The 27577-nt window shown below is 35.4% G+C and overlaps 3 protein-coding genes and 1 pseudogene across 3 annotated transcripts; 1 reads left to right on the top strand and 3 right to left on the bottom strand.

The window, feature by feature from the left end:
- Window positions 1–105: 105 nt before the first annotated feature.
- Window positions 106–6810, top strand: LOC11409968 (asparagine--tRNA ligase, chloroplastic/mitochondrial). The gene is made up of 15 exons (XM_003608662.4): window positions 106–496; window positions 651–719; window positions 867–977; window positions 1215–1319; window positions 2494–2631; window positions 3234–3311; window positions 3422–3499; window positions 3617–3685; window positions 3787–3861; window positions 3980–4063; window positions 4180–4266; window positions 4941–5036; window positions 5220–5294; window positions 5587–5713; window positions 6587–6810. The coding sequence occupies exons 1-15, from the start codon at window positions 164–166 to the stop codon at window positions 6700–6702; spliced, it is 1641 nt and encodes a 546-aa protein (XP_003608710.2). The 5' UTR covers window positions 106–163; the 3' UTR covers window positions 6703–6810.
- Window positions 6811–9864: 3054 nt separating this feature from the next.
- Window positions 9865–10657, bottom strand: LOC11426339 (40S ribosomal protein S30). The gene is made up of 3 exons (XM_003608660.4): window positions 10497–10657; window positions 10275–10412; window positions 9865–10148 (listed from the first exon to the last, which is right to left on the bottom strand). The coding sequence occupies exons 1-3, from the start codon at window positions 10498–10500 to the stop codon at window positions 10102–10104; spliced, it is 189 nt and encodes a 62-aa protein (XP_003608708.1). The 5' UTR covers window positions 10501–10657; the 3' UTR covers window positions 9865–10101.
- A 1359-nt stretch (window positions 10658–12016) lies between these two features.
- LOC11410676 (protein EMSY-LIKE 1-like) lies at window positions 12017–15666 on the bottom strand (annotated as a pseudogene).
- A 666-nt stretch (window positions 15667–16332) lies between these two features.
- Window positions 16333–24874, bottom strand: LOC11410675 (protein transport protein SEC16B homolog). Its single transcript, XM_003608657.4, has 13 exons — window positions 22697–24874; window positions 22282–22602; window positions 21253–21372; window positions 21055–21177; window positions 20740–20907; window positions 20460–20591; window positions 20241–20375; window positions 19351–19478; window positions 19169–19277; window positions 18778–19092; window positions 18529–18654; window positions 18143–18438; window positions 16333–17438 (listed from the first exon to the last, which is right to left on the bottom strand). The coding sequence occupies exons 1-13, from the start codon at window positions 24389–24391 to the stop codon at window positions 16901–16903; spliced, it is 4206 nt and encodes a 1401-aa protein (XP_003608705.2). The 5' UTR covers window positions 24392–24874; the 3' UTR covers window positions 16333–16900.
- Window positions 24875–27577: the final 2703 nt, after the last annotated feature.

Below are 27577 nucleotides of genomic sequence, written 5' to 3'. Positions count from 1 at the left end.
ATGCTCAAAAGTCAAAAACTCTGATATGAAGAAATATAGTTTTACTAGAAGAAAAATAAATAGAAAATGATTTCTTTTTTGACAAGAAAGAAATATAATTGAAAATAAATTACCGGATATAGGAGTTGTGAAGAGTGAAAGGAGAAGTGAGCAGAAGAAGCAAATGAGTGTTGCAATGGCAACAAGGCCGTTACGCATAGTTAAACCATTCAGTTACGTAGCTTTTGCTTATCTCAATGCTTCTTCAACACTTAAACCTTCCTTTCTCCTCCGTTCTCATCCTCTTCCTTCTTCTCCCTTCTCCTCCTCCCACCGCCGCCGTATCTTCTGCACCGCTACTCTCCCTTCCGACGCCACCAACAAGGTTCCACAGTTCCGGAAGAAGCTCAAAGTCTCTGATGTAAAAGACGGTCAATTCGATTCCCTCGGCAACACTCTCGTCCTTCAGGGATGGGTTCGTACTCTTCGTCTTCAGAGCAGCGTCACTTTCCTCGAGGTCACTTCAACTCAATTCGATTCATCGTTGATTAAACTTGTCAATTTTATTTCAATTCCTTCTAATTTACCTAATGTGCATTGCATTTTAGTTCAATTTGATTTTTCAACTGTATAACTGATTCAGGACATTTTTGTTTTTTTGTTGTGTTTAGATTAATGATGGTTCGTGTCTTTCTAATATGCAATGTGTATTGGACACTGAGGTTGAAGGCTACGATCAGGTTAGTATGCTTCATTTTTTGTAATGCCAATAAGCTAGCTTATAGCTTATTTATATCTCAATTTTACCAAACAGAGCCTTACTTGTTGTGGAAATAGATCATGTGTTTGTGTTTTTAACAGAAGGAGCTTATTTATATTATTATTAGGTAGAATCTGGCTTGATTACCACTGGTGCATCTGTGTGGGTGCAAGGAATTGTGGTTAAGAGCCAAGGAACAAAACAGAAAGTCGAATTGAAGCTCAACAAAATAGTACTGGTTAGTTAGTTCTCTATTTTAGACCAAATCACATTTTTGACCTATATTGTTCTTTTTATTCTTTATGCTTATACTTGGTTTTTTGTTACGTTAATACGACTGAAAGAAACAGTAGTGCTGCAAATGAAATGATTTTGCTAGATTTCATTTTCTATGTATAAACCTGTTAATAGACTCATTTAAAACTTTAATTTCAAGTTTGCAATATCATGAAAATCTTTGGTCTTGCATGTTCAGGTTGGCAAGAGCGATCCCTCCTTTCCCATCCAAAAGAAAAGAGTCAGCAGAGAATTTTTAAGAACAAAAGCACATCTTCGTGCAAGGACAAATACTTTTGGTGCTGTATGGTTTCCTTTTCTTTAGCATGTTTACCTTCCTGCTTATGTCATTTCCTCAGTATGCAAAAAGGAACATTTCCTTCATCTTTACTGCAATTCTTTTTTTTTTTTTTTTAAATACTTTTATTCTTGTTTTTCATCCATCCAATTATGAAATGCAATTTATAGATGATTGAACATGCACCTTTTTTCTCGTATTCATAATGAAGAATTTCTTTAACGTGCAATAATTGGGGGAATATGCATCTACAAAATTTGATGCATCAGTTTACTGGTGGACGTGGCTGGTATGAATGTGATTTGCAATCTGTGGACTGCAAAAAAAAATGATTTTTGAATGTTTCGATTCTTCACGTTACCCCAAATTCTTGTGACAGATCAAAATTTAAGTCATGTATATGTGTAACATAATAACAGAATATGTATAAATACGCCAAACTAACAATTACTAGAAATGGGTTTAGTGCCAGTCTAAATTCCTCCCATGGACATTATTTTTTGCTCTGCTGCAAGTGGCTATTCAAGTAGTTGGAGTTCTATATTGGATTATATGCTCAAAACCATACATTGGCAATTTTTGAAATATCAGCTTGTCAATTAACTCTGGTGCAGCTATGTTGTAGCTTTTGCTACTTGTCATCCTAGTGGACAGTGAACCAGTTTGTATCATCTTTGTAGGTTGAACATCTAATTATGTCATTTTTCAATGCATGCCAAATATTCGTATAGAATGCTTTGGCAATAATTCTTTTTAACTGGTGTTAGTTTCCTCATCTTTTTTTGGACTATACGATGTTTTGATGTATTTTCAATGCATTAATGTCTGTCAGGGGGTTAATTAAACTTGGAGTTAGGTTAGAAGAGTAGAATAAAAGGGAATCAAACTAGTTAAGACAGACTCAAATAAAAAACGGGGGAAGGGAAATGGTAGATGGGGATTCTGATGCTTTGGTTTGGGAAAATATAGCAGTGGCTCAATTGTAGAAGGGGGTAACTCTTGAAGGAGAGTTCTCTCCTTGTTCAGTTCATTTTCAGTTGGTTGATAAATCCATTATTTCCTTTTTTCGATTCCCGTTGCGGATTCTTAACATTCGGTTGCTATTTTCTATTAGAAGATAATCTTATGTTTGTTTTCACTATTATTTTCTTTTGATTTTGATGGTGTAAAATGATTTCAGGTTGCAAGGGTTAGGAATGCATTGGCATATGCTACACACAAGTTCTTCCAAGAAAATGGGTTCGTATGGGTCTCAAGTCCTATTATCACAGCTTCAGATTGTGAGGGAGCGGGTGAACAGTTTTGCGTTACTACCTTGGTATTCACAGTTTCATTAGATACTACTTTGTATGTATTTTTATCAGATTTTATGTTATTGGTTCACTTTGAATGCTCAGGGGCACAATTATCCTACCAATCTTCTCCGCCGCTCTGACAATCTGATAATTAGAATATTTATTACAAAGCCCTGCTTGTGGTGGAAGCTGTCCTGCACCCCAAAGTACTTTTAAATAGACATGAAAATATCTATGTAATTCACACTAGTAGAGCAAACTAAAAACTTAGTAGAGAATAGATATGTTACATCATCCTTTACTTTATAGCCTTTGTGCAGAAGGTTCAGTTGTAGTTTGGATTCCTTGATAGTCACTCATATTATGCAGACAACATTCATTTGAATTCTTTATTCATATCCTTTTTCTGCCATGCATCTTGAAATTCCACAATACATCTGCAGAGTTTATTACTTGTTTGTTACTGTTCATAGCAGCTCTTTGATAAATTTCTTCCCTTAGTAAAGGAAGTTAGTTTCCATAACTTAAAAATGGCGCCAAGAGAGTGTTACAAGTCTGCCATAGATATTTGCACTTGTCTTTTGTCATCTTATATACTCAGTTTATTTCTCTGTTAAATTTACAGATACCGAATTCTCATGAAACAGCTGATTCTCCAGTTGATGCTATTCCAAAAAATGATAAATTAATTGACTGGTCACAAGTGAGTCAAATGCATATCTCTACTCTTGATATCCGTTGTCAACAGCCAATTTGAGTGCAATGCGGTCACTGTATTTTACATATTCTAATTGGGATCATTCTGTGCATCAGGACTTTTTCGGAAAACCGGCATTTTTGACTGTTTCTGGCCAACTTAATGCGGAAACTTATGCTACTGCTCTTTCTGATGTACACACATCACCTTCTCTCCTTTTCAATTTTCTTTTTTGTAGTTGTTTATGTCTTCATCTAAATTTAGCATTTAAGAACCAGGAATTGAAATAAACCGAGTCTTTACCCATGCAGGTGTATACATTTGGTCCCACATTTCGAGCAGAGAATTCTAACACTTCCAGGCACTTGGCTGAATTTTGGGTCAGTGGTTTCTGTTTCTAATGTTTTGAGTCTTATTTGTCATTCCTATGCATGTCTTATGAAATAAAAATCAAAGAGTAGGTATCTTCTTGCTTCTTCAGATGATTGAGCCGGAGCTTGCGTTTGCTGATCTAAATGATGACATGGCTTGTGCAACTGCATATCTCCAGTTTGTAGTATGTAGCCTTTCACATTTACTACAAAGTAGCCATATTCTTTAGATTTTTTTTGAAGCTCAATTTATGTTATTTCTCATATCAAAGCTTGTGTTCTTCTTGTGTTTGTTTCTTGAAGATAAGACACATTCTGGATAACTGCAAGGAAGACATGGAGTTTTTTAATACATGGATTGATAAAGGAATCATTGATCGACTGAGTGTATGAGCTCTCAGTGTAACCATCATATTGCTGGTTTTTATTTGATTCATACCTCTAAATGTCAATTCTAATCACTAGTGTGCACTTTGTGTAATCTTTTATTGCATTGTGAATAGGATGTAGCAGAAAAAGACGTTTTGCAGATAACTTACACTGAAGCAGTAGATCTGCTGTCACGAGCAAATAAGAAATTTGAATTCCCGGTAACTCAATAGTTGATTTTTTTTTTCTTTCTCATCTGTAACAAATCTATTCAATATGCAGCCACTTTTGTCTTATTGTTTCTTTTTTATCTCATCTTTTTTTTGCATTTATTTATTGCCTTTTTCTTCCCTAACTTCATGATGGTTGTTTGTATTACATTCTAAATCACGAGTAATAAACACGGATAGCAAAAGAAAAGATAATCATTTAGAGAAGTTTGTCATGGTAATTGGGCAAAACCAAATCACTAAGTTTTTTAACTAATGTGCTGTGTTAAAATTTAACCATTTCTGACCAGTTAGGGCATGTGCTCTTACTGTTATGCTTTCAGATATTCTTGACTCGAGTTGGCAACTAGAGGCACGTGATGTCAACTCTATTAGGTTTTATTTGAGCTAAAGTAGTCTGAAAAAGCTTTAGCCTGTGGTCCATTGAACCAGAGGATGTCGTTTTATTTCTTGTGGGTCGGACATTCGCTGTCCAATTTTAGCCTGTGATTGGTTGACAATTTAACTCCTGCTACCTTATTTAAAATAGTATTTCCAATATGTGTCACCATCCCCGTCTAATGGACACAAGGCTTGTTATTGTTGTATTAGCTGTATAATTTTATATTTGTGTGGTGTTTCCAAATTGTTTGTATTTGACATTCTTTTTTTACTTGGCTGCGTAGGTGAAATGGGGTTGTGATTTGCAGAGTGAACACGAGCGTTATATAACTGAAGAGGCATTTGGTGGATGCCCTGTTATAATTAGAGACTATCCAAAGGCATGCTACTTTTCCCCCTCATTTTCTGTTCACACTATTGTTCAAGCTGCAGTATATGGAAGACAGTAGAAGATGTCATTGTAAATATCATTTAAAATGGATGACAATGTCCTCGAGGCAATCTGTAGAATCCCCAAAAAGTTAAGTGAAATATTTTCAACTTTTTCAATTCAACTCTTTCAGGATATCAAGGCATTTTATATGCGACAGAATGATGATGGAAAAACAGTTGCTGCGATGGACATGTTGGTTCCAAAGGTAATTTATAAGATATCTCTTGTATATAATCACTATCAGTAGTGTTTGTAAATAACAAATTCTCGATACTATCCAAAAGAGTAGAAATATAGGTTCAGGAATAATACTTAAAAAAGGAGCACCTACCTTGTGTGTCTGATTTATTTTATTCAGCTGGGGGCTCTGATTGTTTGTCAATGCTGGGCTGGTGAACCTCGTGATTATATAACGGTAGATGGTAGTATGTTTTTTTCTTGGGTTAGCGGAACTATATGCACATTGTTATGATTTAATTTCATTCTCTCCTTGTTAGATTGGTGAACTTATTGGTGGAAGCCAAAGAGAAGAACGACTTGAGCATTTAGAAGCTCGTTTAGATGATTTAAAGCTGAATAAGGATGCATATTGGTGGTATCTTGATTTGCGTCGTTATGGTTCAGGTCAGATGTCTTTCTCTTTAAGCCTTTTTTCTCGAGTTCCCTATTATCAGTGTTCTATCTACTTTATTTGAACTGTCTCATTCTATCTTTTGGGTCAACTGGTCATCGTTGTAACATTGCCATCCCTACCCCACACAATCAAACAAATTGTTATCAAAGAAACTTTTTCTCTACCTTATTGTAATGTAAAACTTTTTTTGATAAAGTAATATCAAAATTTAGTCACGAGTTCCCGCATATATGCATTGTTCTTGGACAGAAACTGATCTCGTTTTGAAGCAAATGTAAAGTAATGTAGACTCTATTGAAGACACACCAATGTTGTAAATACACCCCAGCTCCGTCTCTACTCATAAATTTCACTTTTTCAGTTTTTTGGGTTATAAAAAAAGGTTTTAATTAAGGTAAAAAGAGGAAATACAAGAAAACAGATGGAAAGCCACATATTGGTGATGAATCTTTCTGTTTTTGTTTGATTCTTACAAGGAATTTATGCACATTGTCGCAATATATTCCCTGCTAGTACATGGATGGAAAATGCCCAAACACGATTTGTGCAAGCTGATTGTACTTATCTTTGTTTAAGCTTTAGCTAATGAATAATGTTGTGTACTTTATAAAAATTGCGAGCTCTATGCAATCATCTGGCTTCATTCTTTGTAAATTAAACTTCGATTTGTCTTTCTACAGATCTGTGTGATCACTTTAGTAAAAAATAGAATTACCAAATTTATATGGTGTCATTATTTTAGTCGTTAATCAGAAAAGTATTGATTTAAGAGATTATTAATTTAAGTTAGGAGTTTACTACCTTTCTATTTTTTTAACTCATGATAGTGACTTATATAGTGTGTCTTCTTGGTATGCATGCAGTTCCTCATGCAGGCTTTGGTTTAGGATTTGAAAGACTTGTCCAGTTTGCAACAGGAATGGATAATATAAGAGACGTGATTCCTTTTCCTCGAACACCTGGCTCGGCTGAGTTCTAGCATTTTTATTTAGAAATTGCAGGTTTATTTGGAATCTGCATCTGTTAATTGTATTCATTTTTTTACATAGCTATTCTATATAATGTTTTTAAAATTTTTAAACAAAAATAATTAATTATTTAGCGATTTAATTAAAAAATGATTTGAGTGAGAATAAAATCTGTATTGCAAAATATAATTTCAATTTACTGTAATTTAGTTAAATTATTTTTGTCTGTAATAATTATGCTGCCTTATTCTTTTATTAATTTTTTTAGTTTTAATATTTTGTTTACCAATATTTTTAGGAATTTTTTTTAAACAAACATTTATGCAGAAGCATGACATCCCAAATAAATCTTATATCATTTGCAGCACCCGAATAAATGATTACATTTATTGATGAATAGGATAACGAGATATAGAATAATACATTGGAGAGATTGCCAAAATTCAAGAAGACAACAAAAAGTTTGTACAAGTATCTCATTAATTTTTTTATCATAAAACTCAATGAGATAAAATCTGGTGTAGGACAAAAGAGTGCAATTCAACAGCACAACTAGCAATAAAAACTTAAAATATAAGCAATCAACCATAATCTATATATGTAATTAGAACGACCTAAAAAGTCGTCTTTGATGCACCTTGATAACACATCTACCAAATGAAGTGAAAAATTTGAAAGTCATAATTAGGTGATTTATCAACAAAGGTATTGACTTCCCTATAAATGCATGAGTTAAGTCATAGACACTGTTTGTGGAGTCATATCCCTAGCTGCCGCTCATTCCATAGGAACCATATTTTCCTCTCCAAGAGTTCAAAATTTGATTTGAAACATTAATACAGTATGTTGTTGAGTGCCTTCCTCTCGCTGCTCTTGTCATCATCAAGGTTGATTGGATTTCTCCACCTAACTATCAGCTAAAATGTAATATTGATGGTGTTGCTAGGGGTTCCCCAAGTATCTTTGTCTGTGGAGGAATTTGTAGAGACGATAGAGGTATTTTTATCGGTTGTTTTGCTGCAAATTCCTTTATAACATGATTACAAAAAAGGAAGGGATCCGTTGACTCCAGGAGTAAGTGTAAAGACTTACTTCTAGAGTCAACGCATCCCTTCTCTCGAAAAAATACATCTAGTAGATAAGAGTAAATGTTGAAGTTTTTGATCATGCAATAATAAGCATGGTTACTTCATGTAAATAAGTCTTCTCTTATGTCCTTGTGCCATTACTTTTTTATAGAGTTTTTCTTGTTAGTGCCGCAAGCAATACTAATACAACTTGAGGAGGTTGAGCTAGGTTGGCAGCTGTAAGAATTGTTGTCCTGAAAGAACAAGCGTTTGCAGAAATTCTATAGAAGGAAGTGCCTCTTTTTGCAGAGTCCTCGTGTCATCAAAGAGTGTGTGTTAAAATATGTATTGCTAGCATTCCTCTATTACCGATGGTCTTAAACATAACATGACAATATGACATTATTAACTCTACATAGTAACTTTCGACGCAATTTGTGATCAATGGTTGGATGCTAGCATATCATGTTTAAGAAAATAGATGTTAATAAATTATTGTATCACTAGGTATGATTTGAATTTAATTCAATTTCTCTCATAATTGGATTTAATCCAGTTACTCTCATAGGTGGACTCACTTCTAGCATCCTGTGTTTTGTATTTTCAGTTTCACATCATCAAGCACTCTGAAGCAGGTGCGTGCGGGCATGAACCTTTACCCACAACACGAGTATGAAATAATGATCTTAAGGTTGAAATGCAAACCTAAGCATTGGACGGTGACAACACAAGATGTTTATGGTATGAGGTTATTATGAGGAAGTTGGATTTGATATGCAGATGATAAAGTGGAACATCAGTTCTCACTCAATCAATCTACCCTTGGAAGAGTGACAATACAGTGTATAACAAGTCAAGTTCCTCATCAAAACATGAGTAAAACACGATTCGTTGCGAGGAAAAAAGGCATTTGCCACTGCCCAATGTCTTGTGAAGCTGCATCTACCATTACATTTTCAACAAGGGTGATTATTTCAGGCACCAATTTGAAATGCTCATGAAAGATTGGTCAACTTGATGATATAGTATCACATACTAGTGATAGGGGTGAGGCTTGATTGAAAGGTGTTTGGAATTAGGGGTCTTTAGCTACATAGCCATAGTTCTTTTCTTTTGTGCCTAGCTTACTTTCCAACACTGATTGTGATTATCCCACAATATGGCAATTCATTTGGATTTGAGAAAATTTGTCCATGTCCTAAATTCTAGCAATGGAGAAAACTGATTTGTCTCTGGACTATGCAGCAAAGCTAACACAATTATTTAATGTTCTAAGCCCGCTTTTGGCATGGAAGAGGTTGTAAAGTATGAATCAGTGGTTTTTGGATATGGATCTATGACAAGCCATGGATTCATGATTTCAGACCAAGTTGTGCAAGTTGAAGCAAGTGCAACAATTAAGGTATATCGCTCTTTCTATTATACCTTATAGGATCATGGCAAAGGAAGGATAGCAACTAGTGTTGGGAAAATAATACCACCCCACAATTCCTAATTATACAACACAGATTTGAAGGAAAAGGAGTCACCAGGTATAAGACCCTTAAAACATAACAAGATAAATTTACTACTCTAAATCAAAATATAAACCTCATAGAATCCAGCTTTCTTTTTTTGTTTGAAGGAAAACCTAGAATCCAGCTTTGTAATATCCATTTATGAGAGAATTGAACACAAGAGATATTAGTGGGACACATTTTCTAAACTAGATCCAATCCTCCAAAATCACAACTCGTTCAAATCCTGAATCTATTTCCCATGTACCGAGGGTACAAAGGCCAACTATAATAGGACTTCACATATCAATTTGCAACATTGTTCCGGTGATCTAGAATTCTTAAGTTGGCTATCTTTCGCACAAGTCATTCACTCAGCAACAGCTATTAGAATGCAATTACTATAGTATATGAACACTGAAGGCTACCACAAACCTATCACTGCATACTCCAAAACCTATGAAGCACCGATACGGACCCGGACACAACATAGCTTAAAACAGCGAATGCACTTCACAGCATAGCTTAAAACACATTAATCCCACATACAATTGTGCAAAAACACCAGAATGTCTTAAACCAAAGAAGCTTAAAAAATTCATCAAAATTATTAGCAAACTGCAAAATCTACCAAGTAGATGGCATTGAATTTAATCGATTAAGTAAACTACTAAACTATTTCCACACCGACTTGTAATCAAACAAACTCTTCCAAAATTAACTACGACAACAAAACTCTTTCATTTAACATAGTCAGAAATTTCATAGTTCCACAATTCATGAATCAAATAAAAAAAAAGTAACACTTCATCAAACTAATTAAAAAAACTTCCACTAAGCATCATCCTCACTTCTCAGATGAGTTAGGTCCACGCTTCTTTCCGAATCCAACCACTACAATAATAATCATAAAAAACCAAAATCAGAACAAAAAAAAACTACCATCATGAAATTTACAAGCTCTACAGATCTAACAAAACAAATCGTAAAGCGAAAAGTTAAAAAAGAATGATAAATTACCGGCGGTGACGAAACGGCGATTGTATTGCATACGCTTGTGAGCACGTCCACGTGGCTGCTTCTTCTTGTCTTGCTTTGCAACTTTTGGGGTTTGTCCTCTAACTTTTCCAGCACGAGCAAGGGAACCGTGAACTTTACCTGCATTTCAAATTTGGATTCATCGAATTCATTCACTTTTCACAACCACTGAAATTGAAACCAATTTTGAAGAAACCAACTCACCCATGGTGAAGACGAATTTGTCAGATTTTCTCTTTCTCGCTTCGATTCGATTTGCAGCAGCAGCGCTCGGATTAAACCCTAGAAACTCCAACAAGAAATGCTCGCTCTATTTGTATTGGAAGGGTTAAAGGTTGACGTGGGCTTATTCATTGTGAACTCATATTTTGGGCCCTCTTATGAAAATTCAGCCCATTTTCTTCACAATTTTTTTATTTATTGGAGAATTAAATACTTGTTTAGTTTTTTTTAAAGCAATAAATACTTCCTTTTTCTAAGGAAAAATAAATACTTGTACAGTTAAATTAGTTTTCCTTTTTAATTAAAATAGTTAAATTAGTTCTATTGCAAATGAAGTGGAAAACATTACATGAAACATCCAACCAAAAAAATTCAAAGGTTGTATCATTTGAATTTAAACATGGTACACCAATAGATATATAAATGTGCACCACCAACAAAATAGTGATTAGTTATGAAAAAATTTTGGTCATTATTATAAGCAAATTTTACATTTTAGATTCATTAACGTAATGATGTATATGATATTTATTATAGACCATATACATCAATTAATTAATTAATCTAAAATGTTGATTTTTGCTTTTAATAGTGACCGGGAAGTGTATTGTCTAAAATTTTGAAAGATGTATGCAGTTCATTCAAAAACAAATAGAACTACCATAAAAACAAACTATTTTAGTGTTATTAAGGTTGTGTTGGGATAGAAAAGAGAAAAAGAGGGGAGAAAGAGTGTAACAAGAGGGTTAGGTTAGGAATAGTCTTTCAAAAAAAAAAACAAAAAGAGGGTTAGGGATAGAATAAATTTAAAATATTGTTTGGTATAGGATAGATATAATAGAGAAATAGTATAGCTTTTTTTTAATGAGAAAATATACTCGTATTACATAATAGTTTAAATTTTATTTTTTTGACAAAATAGTCTAAATTTTATTATTTGCTTCATTTAGAATCTTAAGAATGAATTTTAGGCGGACTCTAGATGTTTCTTAGTCTTTCTTTGTAAAGATTTTTTAAACTTATTTTTATTAGAAAGATATATTTTACACCGTCAATCAATCATAACCATACAAAGATTTAATTAGATATAACTACAAAGATGTTGTTCTTAAATGGTTGTAGCCAAGGTGCAAAATCTTTCTAGCTGTAACTAATTTAAAACCTGAAAATTGTTCTATATGCATTTTAGAATACACCTAAAACTTAACATCAACAATATTAAATTCTCACAAGGGTCACAGGATATAGATGTCGTCACAAATGCAAGTCTCTAGCACAAATTAATGTCAAACCATTTTAAGCAACTTTTAGATGAAGCATTATTGCACGGTAAACTTAATCAGAGCTTTATGGGAATCAACATATATATATATTTTTTCCTTTTTTCCTTCCATTACATGCAAATTCTTATACTCTCCATGGTCTCAATATTTGTGTGTTAGGTACTAGAGGTTTAGAAAAGGATTCAAGACATTTGACAGGCTCTGAAGAAGAGAAGCAAATTGAAGAAAAATGCACCAAACGATTTTTCATTTCAGTTTTAGTATTTTACAGATTACAATTGCATTCAGATAAAACAATTTATGTGGCAGATAAATGAGTCTCCATCTATATCCTTAATTGTAACTGAACACAGAGATGCACACGTGGGCATTTTCAAAGACAAGAGTCTGGAGTTATGTAAATTAAAATGACAGAAAGTGAATCTGTAAGATGGCAATCTTTGAACATTTGATGCCGTTTAGTCAGACAGAAGTCTGACTAAACAATCATCTACCAGGGTCACGATTGTATCCACCATGCAGCTGATTTCTGTGCTCTCATCCTCTTTCCATTAATTGTCCATGCGAATACGGTTGTTCTCCATCTGTTATATGACAAAAAAACAGTTACACAATTTACAACCATGCATGATAATTACTTATGAAAAACATACACCACAAATCTATTGTGAGTTAATCCGTATCACTTGATGGAGACCTCAATCATAAGGCTACCACTTAACATAATAATCGACACCACTTGTTGATTCTCAAGTATGAATTCAGTGTTAGTTTGGCTAGCAATAAATCACAAGAAGTCATTAAGATGCAAAAGTAGTGAAATCTGTTATTTCTGCAGAATAAACTACTTCAAACATTAGCCATAATGATGAGTCCACTAATTACTCTCTTTCCCTCTCACTTCCCCCTTTTAAAGTTGGAGAATTGCTATAATATGTTTTTGTGGACAACACAACAAAATGATATATTTTATATTTCATTCAACAGTAAACTTTTATTGACTTATCCTAGAACAGAAAAGTTGATTTCAATTTACAAGTTGAGTTTCAATATACAATATTTACAAGTTGTAATGTTGCAACAGTCACTAGACATCTAATTGTTACCACTTTCACCATCAGATGCATCTGCAATCCTTGAAATTATGTCGACAAGAGCCTGCTCATGCTCCTATACAACTTTACAATCAATAATCAGAAAATATGAACGATAAAATTGACAATAAGTAAATTCAGGATGGTTAGTGACTGTACTTTCAGCATCGGCTTTGCTTTCTCAAGCTCCACAGAATCTGGATGACTTGCAGCGAAAACCCTTTCCACATGTTATAACATAAGCGCCATTAAAAACTAAAGAACTTCCTTATCTTTTCTCCCATTCTCAATAATAAGATTGCTTAGGCAAGTCATATCTACCTGCTTAACTAATGAATCTGTGTTCAGCAACTTAATTCCGTTCGGAACTCTATTTCCAATACCATCTTGTGGCGGCATAAGTTCTTTTCTAGAGTGAAATCTTGGATGCCCTTTCCCTCTTCCAGCACCTAGCCAAAGAATTTCTTAGCTCCACGGCCTTGCCCGCTGTGTCAACCTCTATGTAGTGTGCCCGGATCTTCACCTTCCCATCGTATATCCTCAGGTGATATCTGCAATCAAAAAGCTTTTAACTTATTTGAACCAGAAACTTATAGCATAATAAAAACAAACATGATTTATTTTGCACAAATATTTTTAATATTCAGAGTGTATGGTTTACTTTAAAAAACATTAAAAAGAACTCTGTTTGCAAAAGAAGGAGAAAACAGAGCCATGTGTTTGCAGAAGGAGAGAACAATTTGCACTTGAGAAGAATTAAGGTTACCTAACATACATCAAAATGACCAATAGTCCCTTAAAAATGAAGCAGAATGGTTAAACTAGAGAGGTCATTTAGGGCTTGATTGCAAACACGGAAACGCAAAGTGTGAGCAATTGTGCTGTGATTCTCGGCCGCAACTGGTGCTCCTATTGAACACACATCACCGGCTGAACATATCATGGTGGACGACAGCACCAGACCCTTTTTTGCAATAGCACACTAGCGGGGCAATAGAAAGGGAGCAACCTAAGATTTGAAGTCCCAAAAATTCTCATTAGGAGTGAAACTATTAGACTGGCCACAACTTGATTATGATCAGTAGAAAACTGCACATAAATTATAGCTCTAGACTAGAGACTGAATATCCTAAGCACATCGATCGATATAGTAATAAATTACTTCCTCCGGACTTTTTTATAAGAGACAAATTCAACAAAAGTTGATGTATTTGATCTATGTTATGAACCAAAATAGGGTTCAACTGTACCTAATCTCAAAAGGCGTGTCATTAGCGATTCTGAACGCAATCATATAGCAATTCTTTTTCTTAACTGTTCCGTGTCATTATTGATTCTGAATTAATATCTTAATTTCTTGCTTTATTTATTCAATGATATTTGCTCTATTCCCTATGCTACAAAGATAGGGAATAAATACCTCATTGAGATCAAAGGTGTGTCCGGTGTCGTCGACGCATAGCGTCATGTCCCCGTGTCCACTATCCATGTATTTGTCTGTGCTTCATAGGTAAAAGTTCCCATAGAAGTTATTAATTTTTCTTTGAGATGATTAAGATACATTGCGCTTCGAGGTTCAAACCTTATTCACGTATGAGTTTTTTCATTCCATCTAGGTAAAAGGGGGATGGCTTTCTATACTTGAACATTAGAAAAAAGGCATGCTAAATAAGAAAACAAATTAGACCAATCCACATAATTATCCCTAAACACAATACTATATCAACCCAGTGAAACCTCTAACAAGGAATACTAACCTTGTAATATATGCACATGTTAATAATGGATTTTGACAGTTCTTAAAGACCTAAACACACCTCATCAGGGTTGTAATCAGTTATGACAGCTTCATAAAAGTGGCTGTCTTCAGGCCATCTAGTCCAAACTTTCTTCCCAATCAATGGATCAAACTGTGCTTCTTCAGCAGGTGCGTTCAGATTACTAGAAGAATTGTGATTTGAAAAATGCCTAGCCCCGGTGGGTCCAGTAGAAGCACATTGTACAGGCTTCACTGAAGACAAACCAGGCAGTGACTGACCCTGGTGCAAAATTTGGTAGAAAATTCAAAACCAAATGGACATCAATAATTTACTTTTCTTTGTAATACTTGAGTAAATAATTGAAGTAAGATGGAACTAGTCGCCTTTTAGCCACTGGTTATTAAAACCACCTCCTACAACTGCAGCATGAATACAAAGATACTTACAGTTTTGTTAATGCTCACATCACGTATAAAACAAGAGAGGGTGGTACTGAATGTGATGTCTTCGGTTTTTTGTTCGAAGCTGAAACGGTAGGACTGGGTAAAATGTCATGAACAGGCTGAGATGTGGTGCACCCTGGAGGTTGGTAAATGCCAGTTTCTCTCCAATCCCTTATCGCGTTTCGCATCAGATAACATTGTGAAAGAAAAAAAAATCTGAAACTTATGATATTTTTTAGCTGTCATTACAATTTACAACTGCTCAAATAACTACAGATACAATACCTTGTGCGGTGGATTATTTAATCGGAATTAACCCTGCCAAGAAGCTCCCTATGTTCTTCATCTGAAACCCTTAACTCTATTCCAAGCTCAGTTATCAAACTTTCTTTTTCCTGATTAATAAATAAAAATAAAACACAGGTTATAATTCTTCAAAACAAGACCAATATAAAAGATATAGAGGGAACATACTAAATATACACACCCAAGTAAGAGCATCGGACTGAGCTTTAAAAGCACACAAGACAGCAGAGTATGCATCTTCCAAGTTGATGACTTTGAACCTCCATGTCAGTTTCCCTCGAGGAAGAAAGGTCATCATCAGTACTTGAATTTTTTCATATCCCACAACACTACTACCTCTCAGAACTGAATTTTAACTGGAGGGAGAAAGGTCATCATCAGTACTTGAATTTTTTTATGAATTTAACTTTGCTCAAATGTATCGATTCGTCCATTCTTGGTAGAAAAGCTCTTTTGTGAATACTGATAACACTATTTCTAAGATTTAATTAGATATAGCTACAAAGATTTTGTTCATTTAATCCTAACTACTTCTAAAGTCCCACATGTTTGATTGCAATTTGCTGAAATTTTAAAATAACTAAATTCAATCAGAAAACCACTTAGGTTTAAATGACAAAAAACTTGATTTCTCTTCAATAAAGTGAGTTTGAAATGAATAGAAAATAAAGTTATAAAGATACATTTCTCTTATTTAAAAAATTTAGCTTTGGATTTTATGAGTCGAAAAACTAAAATAGAAGAGAAATAATCCTTTTAAATGGATCCACCATAATTGAAAAAGTCGTTGCATTGGGGCACCCATGATTGAAAATTGTACCTATGGGAGCATTCTTGGTGTTATGGGATAGGGCACAGTAGAATCTCAGTCCAAAAGTTTGAATTTTGGTGATTGTTGTTTAGTCCCTTAGGCTGGTATATCACAAACAGTATCATCCAATGGATCAACCTCTATTGGCAATCAAGCAAGCATATTAAGCAGTTATGATAACTTCCAACCAGATATAAATTACACTGTGTGTATAGGTAAAATAACGTATATGTAAGCTATCACTTCAAATCAAGGAGGGCTATAATTTGTAAATTAAATTCCATTTCATAACTGAAACAATTACAAGTGGGGCAAAACTTATATTTCACATTCCCTATACTACTCTTTTGTCCTTGATATGTCGAGGCCTCTTTTTCTCGAGGAACATGGTGTCTCCTTGTTTAATAGAATGAACAAATGAGTGGTACTACTCCGCTACGTGGTATATCCTTGCTAAAAAGACACAAGTTCATTCCTTGACCTTGAGCCTTAGATGGTGGTCAGTGCCAACTCCCTTAGCATTTTAAGCAAAACAAGAGGTGGGGCGAAAAGACGGCCAGGGGAATATGGCTTTTCCTTCTTCATGAACTTCACCAGATGTACACCGGCATTTGGGGCATCAGAATGCAGCAGGACGTCCCAACTACTCTGATGATTGATGACCATGAACAAAATTTGATATTTACAGCTTAATTATGTGTTGAAAGATCAACCTCGTGAAGATCTTCTCCGAAATTCCCACTCTTCATAGATGTCCGCATTGAAGAAATGTCGTCAGACATATATGTCGATGGTGGCATTCCCAAAGCTTCCCCCAGAGGCATAATTTCACGCATTTTTGTGGGACTATATGTAACATCAGTACTCCCACCCCATGAAACTGTCCGCCGTGAGTGAGGAGAACGAGAGTTACTGCCACTCACCACTGCTTCATGGTTTGCAAAGTTGCCCATACTTGGACACCTTTGCCAGGTCGATGCTGATGCGTGTTTAGGGGATTGAAATGACCAATCATTCCTATATGATGTTGAAGGATTTTCATAAGCTAAATCATCTTCCTGATTGTTTTCTTCTATCGCCTCCATTGTTTGCTCATTTGATGATGGTGCGGGAGTAGGAATAAAAAACTTGGCATTGGCAGCAACAACTGGTTTGGCAGATGGTACAGATGGTGACTGAAACAGGTTTGCAGAATTTCCACCACCTTGGTTGAAGGTGTCAACGTACCTGTACAGTCGATAAAAGTTGGTCAATTTAATCTGCTTTTTGAATGTTCTTGATAGTCAATAGAATGAATTATCACTAAAAAAAGGTATCCTCTTGTTCAAGGAAGGTAATCTGGCTGCATGTAAGTGCCAGTACCGGTCTTTCCTAATTCAATATTTCCACAATGCATACTTTTATGATGCCTAGAAACAAGACTTAGTCTCCACTCAGTCCTGACAAAGGTAAATTATGCCTCTCAAGGCTGTGCTAGTTATAACTTTTGAGCACAACTATTTTTGCAGCTTTATAATGGAGTGTATGGCAGGCAGAGTATTTTTATTCAGTACTTTATAATCAAGATAACTAGAAATGTATAAAAATGAATTTGGTATACCAAAAATATTCCTCGGAATATTAGACAATGTTTACAGGAAGAATTTTTATGTGAAGTTTCCTACCTTCATGGGAATCTTGGGTTCATATCCCCCTTGTGGAAATTATTTGTCATAAAACATAATTAAATAAACATTTATAGGAATGTTAGCTTTCTAGGAACATTTTTTAAAGTATTCATACCAATCATGTAAATCTAAGATTAACAAATTAAGATTCCTAAGAAACTTATAGAAGGTCCACTACTCAATGTTTGAACACTGACAACTACTTCGCTTACCAAGTTCAAACAACAACATGGTCTTCATAAAAATTACAAAGTAACTGCTTACCTTGACCGAATACCAACGCGGCCACGAGCGGAGAAATGATTTGTACCAGGTGGTATAGGTGGGATCCCTGGAGTAAGTTCAGGATTTGATGTTTTTAAATCAGACCCCTCTTTCGAAGGTGGTCCTTCTGTCTTCAATGCAGATTGCAAGTTGTATTCAGTTAAACCATTCTGGAAAGCTGCAGTTGTTGGAGGTGGTGGCAGTGCAGTTTCTTCGGCTGGAGGTGCAGCACCTTCCTCTACCCATCTTTTTAGGTTTTCATCATAATAGAACTTGTTCTTTTCACCCAATTTAGCCTTTATATAGGACAACATAAGAACCTTTGAATTGGCACAGTTGAAATTAAAATGGAAATAAAACATGGAATTCAAAGGAACTAATAATACCTGTTTTCCAGGGCGAGGTTTCAAGACTAGACCCATTGTCTTTTGCAAAAGTTGTGAGCCAAAACTAAAACGAGAAAAGCGCGATGTGCCCTCTGACGCTTTTCCTTGTGCATCATGTGAGGTTTCCTGTCATGAATCAACCAAATTTTATTTTCTCAACAAATCAAATATACTAAAACTTAACCAAATGCACGAGTATGTAAAATTTTAAAGAACACTAAACCCTTAAGGCCTTAATAAATCACATACCTGTCGAGGGCTTCTACCAAAGTCTGGCTCTGAAACACTTCTATTAGATTTTGTCATTCTATTATTGTCAGCTGTCCACTCACCGTTGGGTTCCATAGAACCAGATGGAACTAAGGAAGACATGGCCATTGTTGATTGGCTATTGGACACTCTATGTGCCCCAGACTGATAATTTTGTTCATTTCCATGGACATTTCCTTGTGACGATGGAGCGGGTGGTGGTAAACCACCAACGACTCGATGAGCAGTACTATCAAAAAAGTTCAGCAATTTGCCAACTAATTTGCCAGGGGCCAAATTTGCAGCATACCCACCCTGAACATATATTGTTTAAAAGAGGATAAATAAGGAGACTAACAAAAAAAAAGACTCGATAATGACAAGGAAGAACCTGTTGGTGGGTTCTAATCCTCTCCTCAAGAGATGATAGCCTTTGCTTCCATGTTTCAACTTCTGGTGCGCGGCCAGTTTTTAAGGATTTCAGCACTGCTTGGCAGTACCTGAAGTCACATAACAACAATAAGGCGGATTACATAAAGCATAATATCACAAAATAATATTCGATTAACTTACTTCAACGAGTCTGAAACCTTTCCCACTTCGGCTAGCATATATGCATATATAAGCTTATATGGCTGAAACGGAAGCAGAATAAACTGAGAGTTCCCAAGCACCTTCGAATATTCGTACAACTCGGTTCTCTGTCCAACAAACAATCGGATATGATAAGTTTTGACTGCTTCCAAATACACATCTTTCAAAAACTGAATTATATTGGACATAATATTTAATCAGATAAAATTGAGAGATTTAAAAACCTTACGGAACACAATACACCAAAAAATCTCACATCATATGTTGATAAACATAGGATCATATACAAGATAACCCTGTTCCGGGTGGTATCAAGATAGAACTGTGTCAGGATATCTTATCCCTCTCTCCGGAAAAATGGATATTTCCAGAAAATATTTTTAATTCGATTTTTTTTTCTTTTCTAATCGGACCAATCCGCCTACTCGACTTCTTATATAGAAAGTGATTGGTGTTCCTATTCCAACGAGAATATTATTTTGTACCATTATGGAAGAAGATTCGGGTAAAATATGCACTTCTTCGGGAATAAAAAAATCGATCTACTTTGATTTGGTATTTTGGCTTTAATTCTTTGATTCCTCGATACTCAATGAAATCTTCTTTGTGAAAAATGGAATGAAACGAGGGAGTACATGTCATCTTCTTAAGTATATCTACTGTTAAAGTAGAAAGTAAGAAAGATTCAAATTTGAACCCAGAAAATTAAGAATCCAGGAACCAGAAAATTGCCAAATTAAGAGTCAGAGAGAGGCATTCACAACAAGTAGAACAGTGTAGTACACTACATTTTGTAAGAACTGATACACAAGCAATAGAGAAATCGACTTATATGGAAGGGAAGAAGAGGTTGAGAAATTTCAATGAACCTGGATAGCCTCTGGACTAGCATAAGTTCGAGGAAATTTCCAGTGATCAGCTCCTATTAAACAAAGCCTTGCACTGTCTGAGTATGACTCAAAGTTTGCTTCAGCAATTAAATAGCAGATGTGTGCAGCAGTGATCTAAAATATGAGTCTCAAATCAGAAGGGGAATATAAATGTACAAAGACTATTTAAAAGCAGAAAATATAGATGGAGAACTATACCTCACTTCTTTCCTTCCACAAGCAATCACCAAGGTGAATAATTACAAGCTCGTCATCTTTAGTTCTGTTCGAAGTTATTACAGCCAAATTCTCCTCCCAATCATCGAGCATGCCACTAGATCCAAACTGAAGCTGTAAAGCAACAGTAAAGGAATGAGCTTCCAAGTAGAATAAAAAACCATAACCTTTGCAATTATTGAAACTTAAAAGTAAGAAAACGAATAAATTGCATATCCCTTGCATCATTGCATGGCTTGTTAGTTTTTCCTACTAAAATCACCTGTGCAGGATTCTGAGGCATATTAAAAGCACTAGGGTCCCCACTATTTGAGCTGTCAGAAGAGAAAACTTCAGCTGGTTGCCCCGCAATTAGAAGGCATAATGTGCGCAGAGGAGACCCTGCAACCAGTTGACGAAGTGCCATTTGCTTCACTGTATCAACATAAAACTGCAGTGCAAACATGTACCAAATTCATTCCCCCAGTAAAGGCAGGATGAAAAAGGACTGTAAGACTTATAAGAGACTGTCTAACTTAGGCATTTCAGGATCAGTAACTAAGTATAGTCTTCAACACTGAAAAATTTGACAGCATACCTTTTCACCAAGCTGTGAAGCAAGAACAAGTGCAGGTCCCCACAATTGACCTTCTTGTGCATATTGCAAAGCTTCCTTCTTTTTGCCAGAAACAAGAAGATTTTGTACCTCGGAAGCCGTTGCCTATCTCAAAACAAAAACCGGTAAGGGTGCAAAATACAAATTCATAATCTGAGAGGCAGGGGGAGTGACACACACCCGCATTTGTGCTTCAGAAGGCAAATTTTGCAGGCAGTGGCTCAGTACACCATACTCCTTACCACTCATCTTGGCAGATGCAAAAAGCTTGGCAACTGCTGACCCAGGAGTATCATTGTCCTGTATACAATCCAAAGCCAGTATGTTACCAATCTGGAAGTATCCCACGAGGAATAGTATTAAGGAGCAATATGAGGATCATAATCAATAAAGTAGGTGAACCAAATATTTACAAATCAGCCTGAATAACTCCATGAAGTTACAGCAACCAAATGACTTTTCGTCTTGCAGTTTGTCCGAATACATCCTAGGACCTATTTTGGAACCCTTAAATCAATAAAACTATTGTTCCGGTGTTAATGATGGTAGATAACTGATAGACACTGGTACCAAATGTAATTATTTATGAATAGCAACAGAATATTATTGTTCTATCTCTAGAGAAGGACTCTTAATCATAGATTCAAATCTCTAGAGAAGGATTCTCAATCATAGATTCAAACATACACATGTACAATGTTTACAACAGAATTAGAGAAATTGGCCTCTCCCTCCCAATAACCAATTCTCCAGTATTTCCCTCTTTATTCTAAAAGAGAAACAAACATAACTCTCACACATAACTGAGACAGCTAATAATAAAAACATAAATGCATAATAACTAACTTTGCACTCTCCTCTTATATTGTTCTTTAATAAGAGGTATAACAATAACACATCAATAAATGCAATTACGTTTTTATAAACTGCTCCATAAAAGATGTAATTTAAAAATGCCGGGAAACTAGGGTACATATGTAATTTACATCAACATCAGTAGTACTTACAAAAAATAAAAAGATTGAGTACTAGAGATCCAAGATATGAAATGATAAAAGATAACAATATAAATCAGCATATAATAATATTCCTGTGGATCTAATGCAGTGTAAATCACCTCTATCAATCTTGCTGATTATGGAAAATTAAATGAACTATCACATAGAGAGAAAATACAAAATGATTTGGAGAACAATAGATATAACTTACTTTTAATATGGTGTCTGTACCAAAAGGAGAACGTAGTTTTCCATAATATTGACAAGCTATTTTAAGCAAAGAGAGAAGGAGCCTCATCCTTTCACTTTTCTTATAATCCATATCAGGGGATCCACAGTGTGCAATCCTCTCATCTATCCATTTGTTCAACTCTTTACTTCCAACACTCCCACCAACCAATGGACCTGGGATAGATTGCTGGCCGAGAGCACGAAAATAATCACCAGCACCATTTCCAATACTGGAAGAACCAATACTTCCCGAGACAGCTTCCATCAAGTTTAACACAGAAACAGAGCCTTGTGCGGCACCCTTCAGATAAAAACATATGCATATGCACATTGTTAATCATTGTAGAAACCAAAAGAAGCATATATCAAAATTGAAACAGGAATCAAGAATTAACCTGACTTCCATATGTTGAGCTCGAAAGACTAGAATCTTTCAATATAATGAGTTTTCCACCAAATCCAAAGGTTACCAAGGCATGAGGAGGACGCCCAGCCGATGATCTTCCAACATTAGGGGCATAAGATTGCTGATGTCCACTCTGATATGATTGATTGGAGTAACCAAAGGGCTGGTGACTTTCAGCATAATCATTTGAGATATTTTTTTGTTCATCAAACTGTGTATTTGAATAATTATAATGTTGACCAAAGTTCCCACTAGGGGCAAAACGTTGCACTTCCACAGTTCCATTAACCAAACCATGACCATGGTTAACTTTATTGTACAATGGAACTGATCCAAAGGAGCTAGAAGCATTTTGTTGATTTTTGTTGACAGAATTACTAGAACCAAAAGAATGATCAAACTGTTGGTTTCCACCATAAGCACTACCCCCACTTTTAGTAGCAGTGTCAGTTGTGTGTCTGTCCAAATCCTGTTGGTGATTAATACCATATGAACCACTCCAATTGTTATTTGCAGCTTGGCTACCAACACCCTGCGACTCATAATAGCCGACTTGGCCATAATCTCTATACAAACTGTTATCATTATGCGAAAAAGTGCCAGAAGACGCATGTCCATTTCCATGTCCCTGAACAGCATATTGAATAGATGAATGGTAAGTCTCTAAAGAACGCCATTCTTGAGCAATTGTGTCATAATACCAACCAGGATACTGAGGATCAAAAATCATATGTTCTGGATACCCATTATTCCCTTGTGACACCTGATTCCAGCTTGGTACAGTTTCAGTTGCGGCAGATTCAGCTAAAGTTCCAGCAACAGCTGACTGAGCGGTTTGCTGCATATAAGAGACCTCTGCTGTATTGACTTCTGAGCTTCCTTGAGTAGCGGCTGTTGCGTTATGTTCATCCACTTGATACCATTGCCCGGTATTGTAATCATACTTCCAGCCAGGATAAAGACTCTCCCAATACTGACTGCTATTTACATCCTCCCCACTTGTGCTATTTCTCGCAGATGCATCATAACTTTGACCCTCTTGATATTGCACATAATCAACCGAAGCATTCATTCCATCACTCGGAATTTCATTACCAAGTTTCACCTCAGTATTAGAATCACGATTATACGTTTGCGCATATTGATCTCCCGGAATTTCATTAGCATGTTTCACCTCAGTATTCAAATCATGATCATATCCTTTCCCATTTTGATCTCCGAATTCACTAAAAAAATCCGAATAAGATTCAGACCCAGCACCTCCATTTGAATCAACATTAAATGCATTCCAATCCTTCTCCTTAACATCTAAACTAGATCTTCTATTGCTCTTATCCGCACTCGAACCCGACGAATTCCTCGATTCCATCCCATGATCACTGCGATCCATCATACCATCACATCCAGACGAACTCCCCTCTTGTACATTTCCACCATCCAATTTCACATCACCCTCTTCCTTTCTCTCTTTCCCCTCCCCACCACTTCCTCCACCACTCGAATTCTCAAATGCAGAAGCATTAACATCAGCATCATCACCACCGATACTTAGATTCGAAAACGCTTTAACGTCATCAGAATCATTTGCTTCATCATTAACATTTCCCACATCATCTTCAACAAGTTTATCAAAGAAATCCTCATCATCCTGATCCTCCACATGAAATGGAGGATTCGAAGCCATTACAATAAACCCTAATCCTTCTCAATCACACCACAAATAATTCACCGATAAACACAAAAAATCAACATAAGCAAAAACACGTAAAAATAATCTCTGATTTCACCACCGACAATTCCTAACCGTCGAGATCCAAATCAAAATCATCCACAGTTGAATACACAATTAAGATCCAGAAAATGTAAATTTCACACAGTACAATAACCAGAAATCAGAAAATGAATATAGAAAAAGCATTACCCGGAAAATGCAGAGTTTCTGTTTGAACTAAACGCAGCGTTTTATGCCGCGTAACAGAAAAACAGAGAGAGAGAGAGAGAGAGAAGGGAAAAAAAACAAAAAATGGATGAAGATGCGTTAGAGATCCATTTTCAGAAACAGAGAGAGAATGAAAGAGAGTAAACAGAGGAAAGCCTTCGATTTCGCACCGCTACCAAAAACAAAGAAACTCAAACTACGACGTTTTTCCTTTTTTAGATTTTTTATTCATTTCTTTTACATTTATTGATTAGTTTTGTTTTTTATTTACGTTTTACCGCCATTGGAATATAACGGTACGTGTATTTTACATGTAACTGAAATTTCCATATCTGCTACTACTACTACTCTACTAGTATTTTGCTTCCTACTTCCGAATGCTAATTATGGTAGAGTCATACTAAGGTCAAACTAGTACTTTTCTTTCTAAGTAAAGAAAAAATTTAGTACTATAACTAGTAGGTGAAAATACACTTTGGTTTAAACAAACCAGGAGATAATTTTGGAAGCTTGCCAATTTCTTTTCTTTATATTTTCAATCATCTGAATCTCAAGGATTGTTCAGTTTAGAAATTAAATTCGAATCTTCCTAAATAATTTATCTTTTAGTGAAGTTCATTAACCATTTAAACTTAATTGCTTGGTTAAAGCTTACAACTTATGTATGGTGTAAATTTTTTTATAGAAATCAATCAAACAACTGTTTTTCGATGAGACGATAAACGCAACTCTACCACTAATAAAATAATGATATGATTGGAATAACTTTTACCTTACATGATTTTATGATAAATGTTGGCATAAGAAAATCAATTTTTTCTTGTAAAAAAAAAAAAATCATCTATAGTTATTTTATGAATGCTAGTTTTTTTCCAAGGAAATTTATGAATGCTAGTTGAAAGTTTGAAATGACACGATTAACGCACAATTTCATTTGGTTTTTATTTTCTGCTTTAAAATATTTTAATACAAAATTTAGTTTTAATTTTGACTTTTGGGTTTCGCTTCTAAATTGAGTTTCAGTTTATCTTTTTGTTAAATCACTATTTTTATATGGATCTATTATTATTTATTTTAATTAAAAATTTGGTATCGATCCAATAATTGATAAGTTTTGGTATCAATCCCACCGCCACTAATGGAGACCCAACTGAATTCATAGCAATGCTCTGTGTTGTGAATTCAGACTCAAATTTCACATCAATACAAACTATGATGTGTGGAGCAAGTATCAATGGCAACCAATAACCAAATGTAAACCACAAGCAACAACAAATGATATATAGACCTAGTCTATAATCAAGTGCATAGCAAAACCACAATTCAACCAAAGGATAAACAAGATAAAGAGAGTAAAGAAACGATAACAACACCAAGAAATGTTCACTCAGTTCGGTCCAACTTGACCTACTCTGGAGGAGAGATTGATCTCTCCAATCCACTATCGATGAGTTCTTACAAATAGATACAAATGGGTTACAAGAAATTAGCTTCAAAAAGTTCACAAAGAACAACCCTAATTTCTACCCATTTTCCCAATCTTACCAATAAACAAGACACTCGTGATTTTCACTCTCCTAAGGTGTTTACAATTGTTTCCCAACTCTAGAATCTAACCCCCAAAAGAGATACAAATGGGTTACAAGAAATTAGCTTCAAAAAGTTTACAAAGAACAACCCTAATTTCTACCCATTTTCCCAATCTTACCAATAAACAAGACACTCGTGATTTTCACTCTCCTAAGGTGTTTACAATTGTTACCCAACAAATGGGTCATGAAGTGCTTACATAGTGTTCAGATCCAGACAAAATCGTGTCATGGTTTCCCAAATCGTGACACAGTTGATGCGTACGACCCAAGGTACGACCAACCTTATCCTGAAAACGTGCCCAACAAGTTGAAAATCGTGTCACGTTTTTCCAAAATCGTGTCACGATTGAACACTTTAAGGAACCATGTTCACTGCCTGCCAAATCGTGACACGGTCCACAAATCGTGTCACGATCCTGAATTTTGCTAAAATCATTTTTGAGGCACTTTGCAACACTCTGTATGGAATGACTCAACATAAAAATTGTTGACACCTGAAAGATTCAGAAACGAGACAGAGATACGAGCACACTTGTACCACCCCGGTTTATATATCTATATAAGGCACCAAAAAACTTCCCATGTCCATACCACCTAACATGCAACACAACAGGCATGACACAAACTAACAAAACGAACATCTTACAGGATATTAATACAACAACAAAGTGAAGGCAGAGAAGACCCATATAACAAGCGACAAAAGAAAGGCAACAAGTCAACCAAGGCCACTGAGATCCATCTCCACCACCCCCACAACACTAACAATTTCAGCACAATGCGATTTCCACTTCCCACTCGTAGGAGGTGCAGGGGTGCCCATGTTTTTTTTTTACCAAGAAACCATTTCAACGAAGAAAATGCAACCTTCTCCACCATACTCTCGCAATACAAAGCCCTCCTGAAAAATATAAAATAATTACAGGAGGTCCATATAGACCATAAAACATCATGTTAAACTAAGGAAAAACCTAAACAAACTCTCTTACCCACCCTTAGCCATGTAAAGTACTAAAATAAGACCCAACATACACGGGGGCACAATTTCTTCCTTACTCCCAATTTGGAAGTATAAGTCGTATATCCTCAAACCTCTTCTACAACTTCTCCACATTAACGACCACCTAAACTCATGAAGTCAAAAATAATCCTCCATCTATCTACCTTGCTATGAACAAAGACTTTTCCTACCCCTCCAAATTTTTATGAAAGTTCTTCTTAACTCAAGTACAATAACTTGTTGACAAGTGGGAAATTAGTGAAGTAGGAGTTGGAGTTTTGATAGATGTATCCCACCCATTGTGATTTTATCATCCTTTGTATTTTTCAAATTTCGTCA

The sequence above is a fragment of the Medicago truncatula genome, chromosome 4 (genome assembly GCF_003473485.1).
Source record: "Medicago truncatula cultivar Jemalong A17 chromosome 4, MtrunA17r5.0-ANR, whole genome shotgun sequence".
NCBI classification, from domain to species: domain Eukaryota; kingdom Viridiplantae; phylum Streptophyta; class Magnoliopsida; order Fabales; family Fabaceae; genus Medicago; species Medicago truncatula.
Note: the sequence above shows the minus strand (reverse complement) of the source record. Positions and strands in the feature narration are given on the sequence as shown.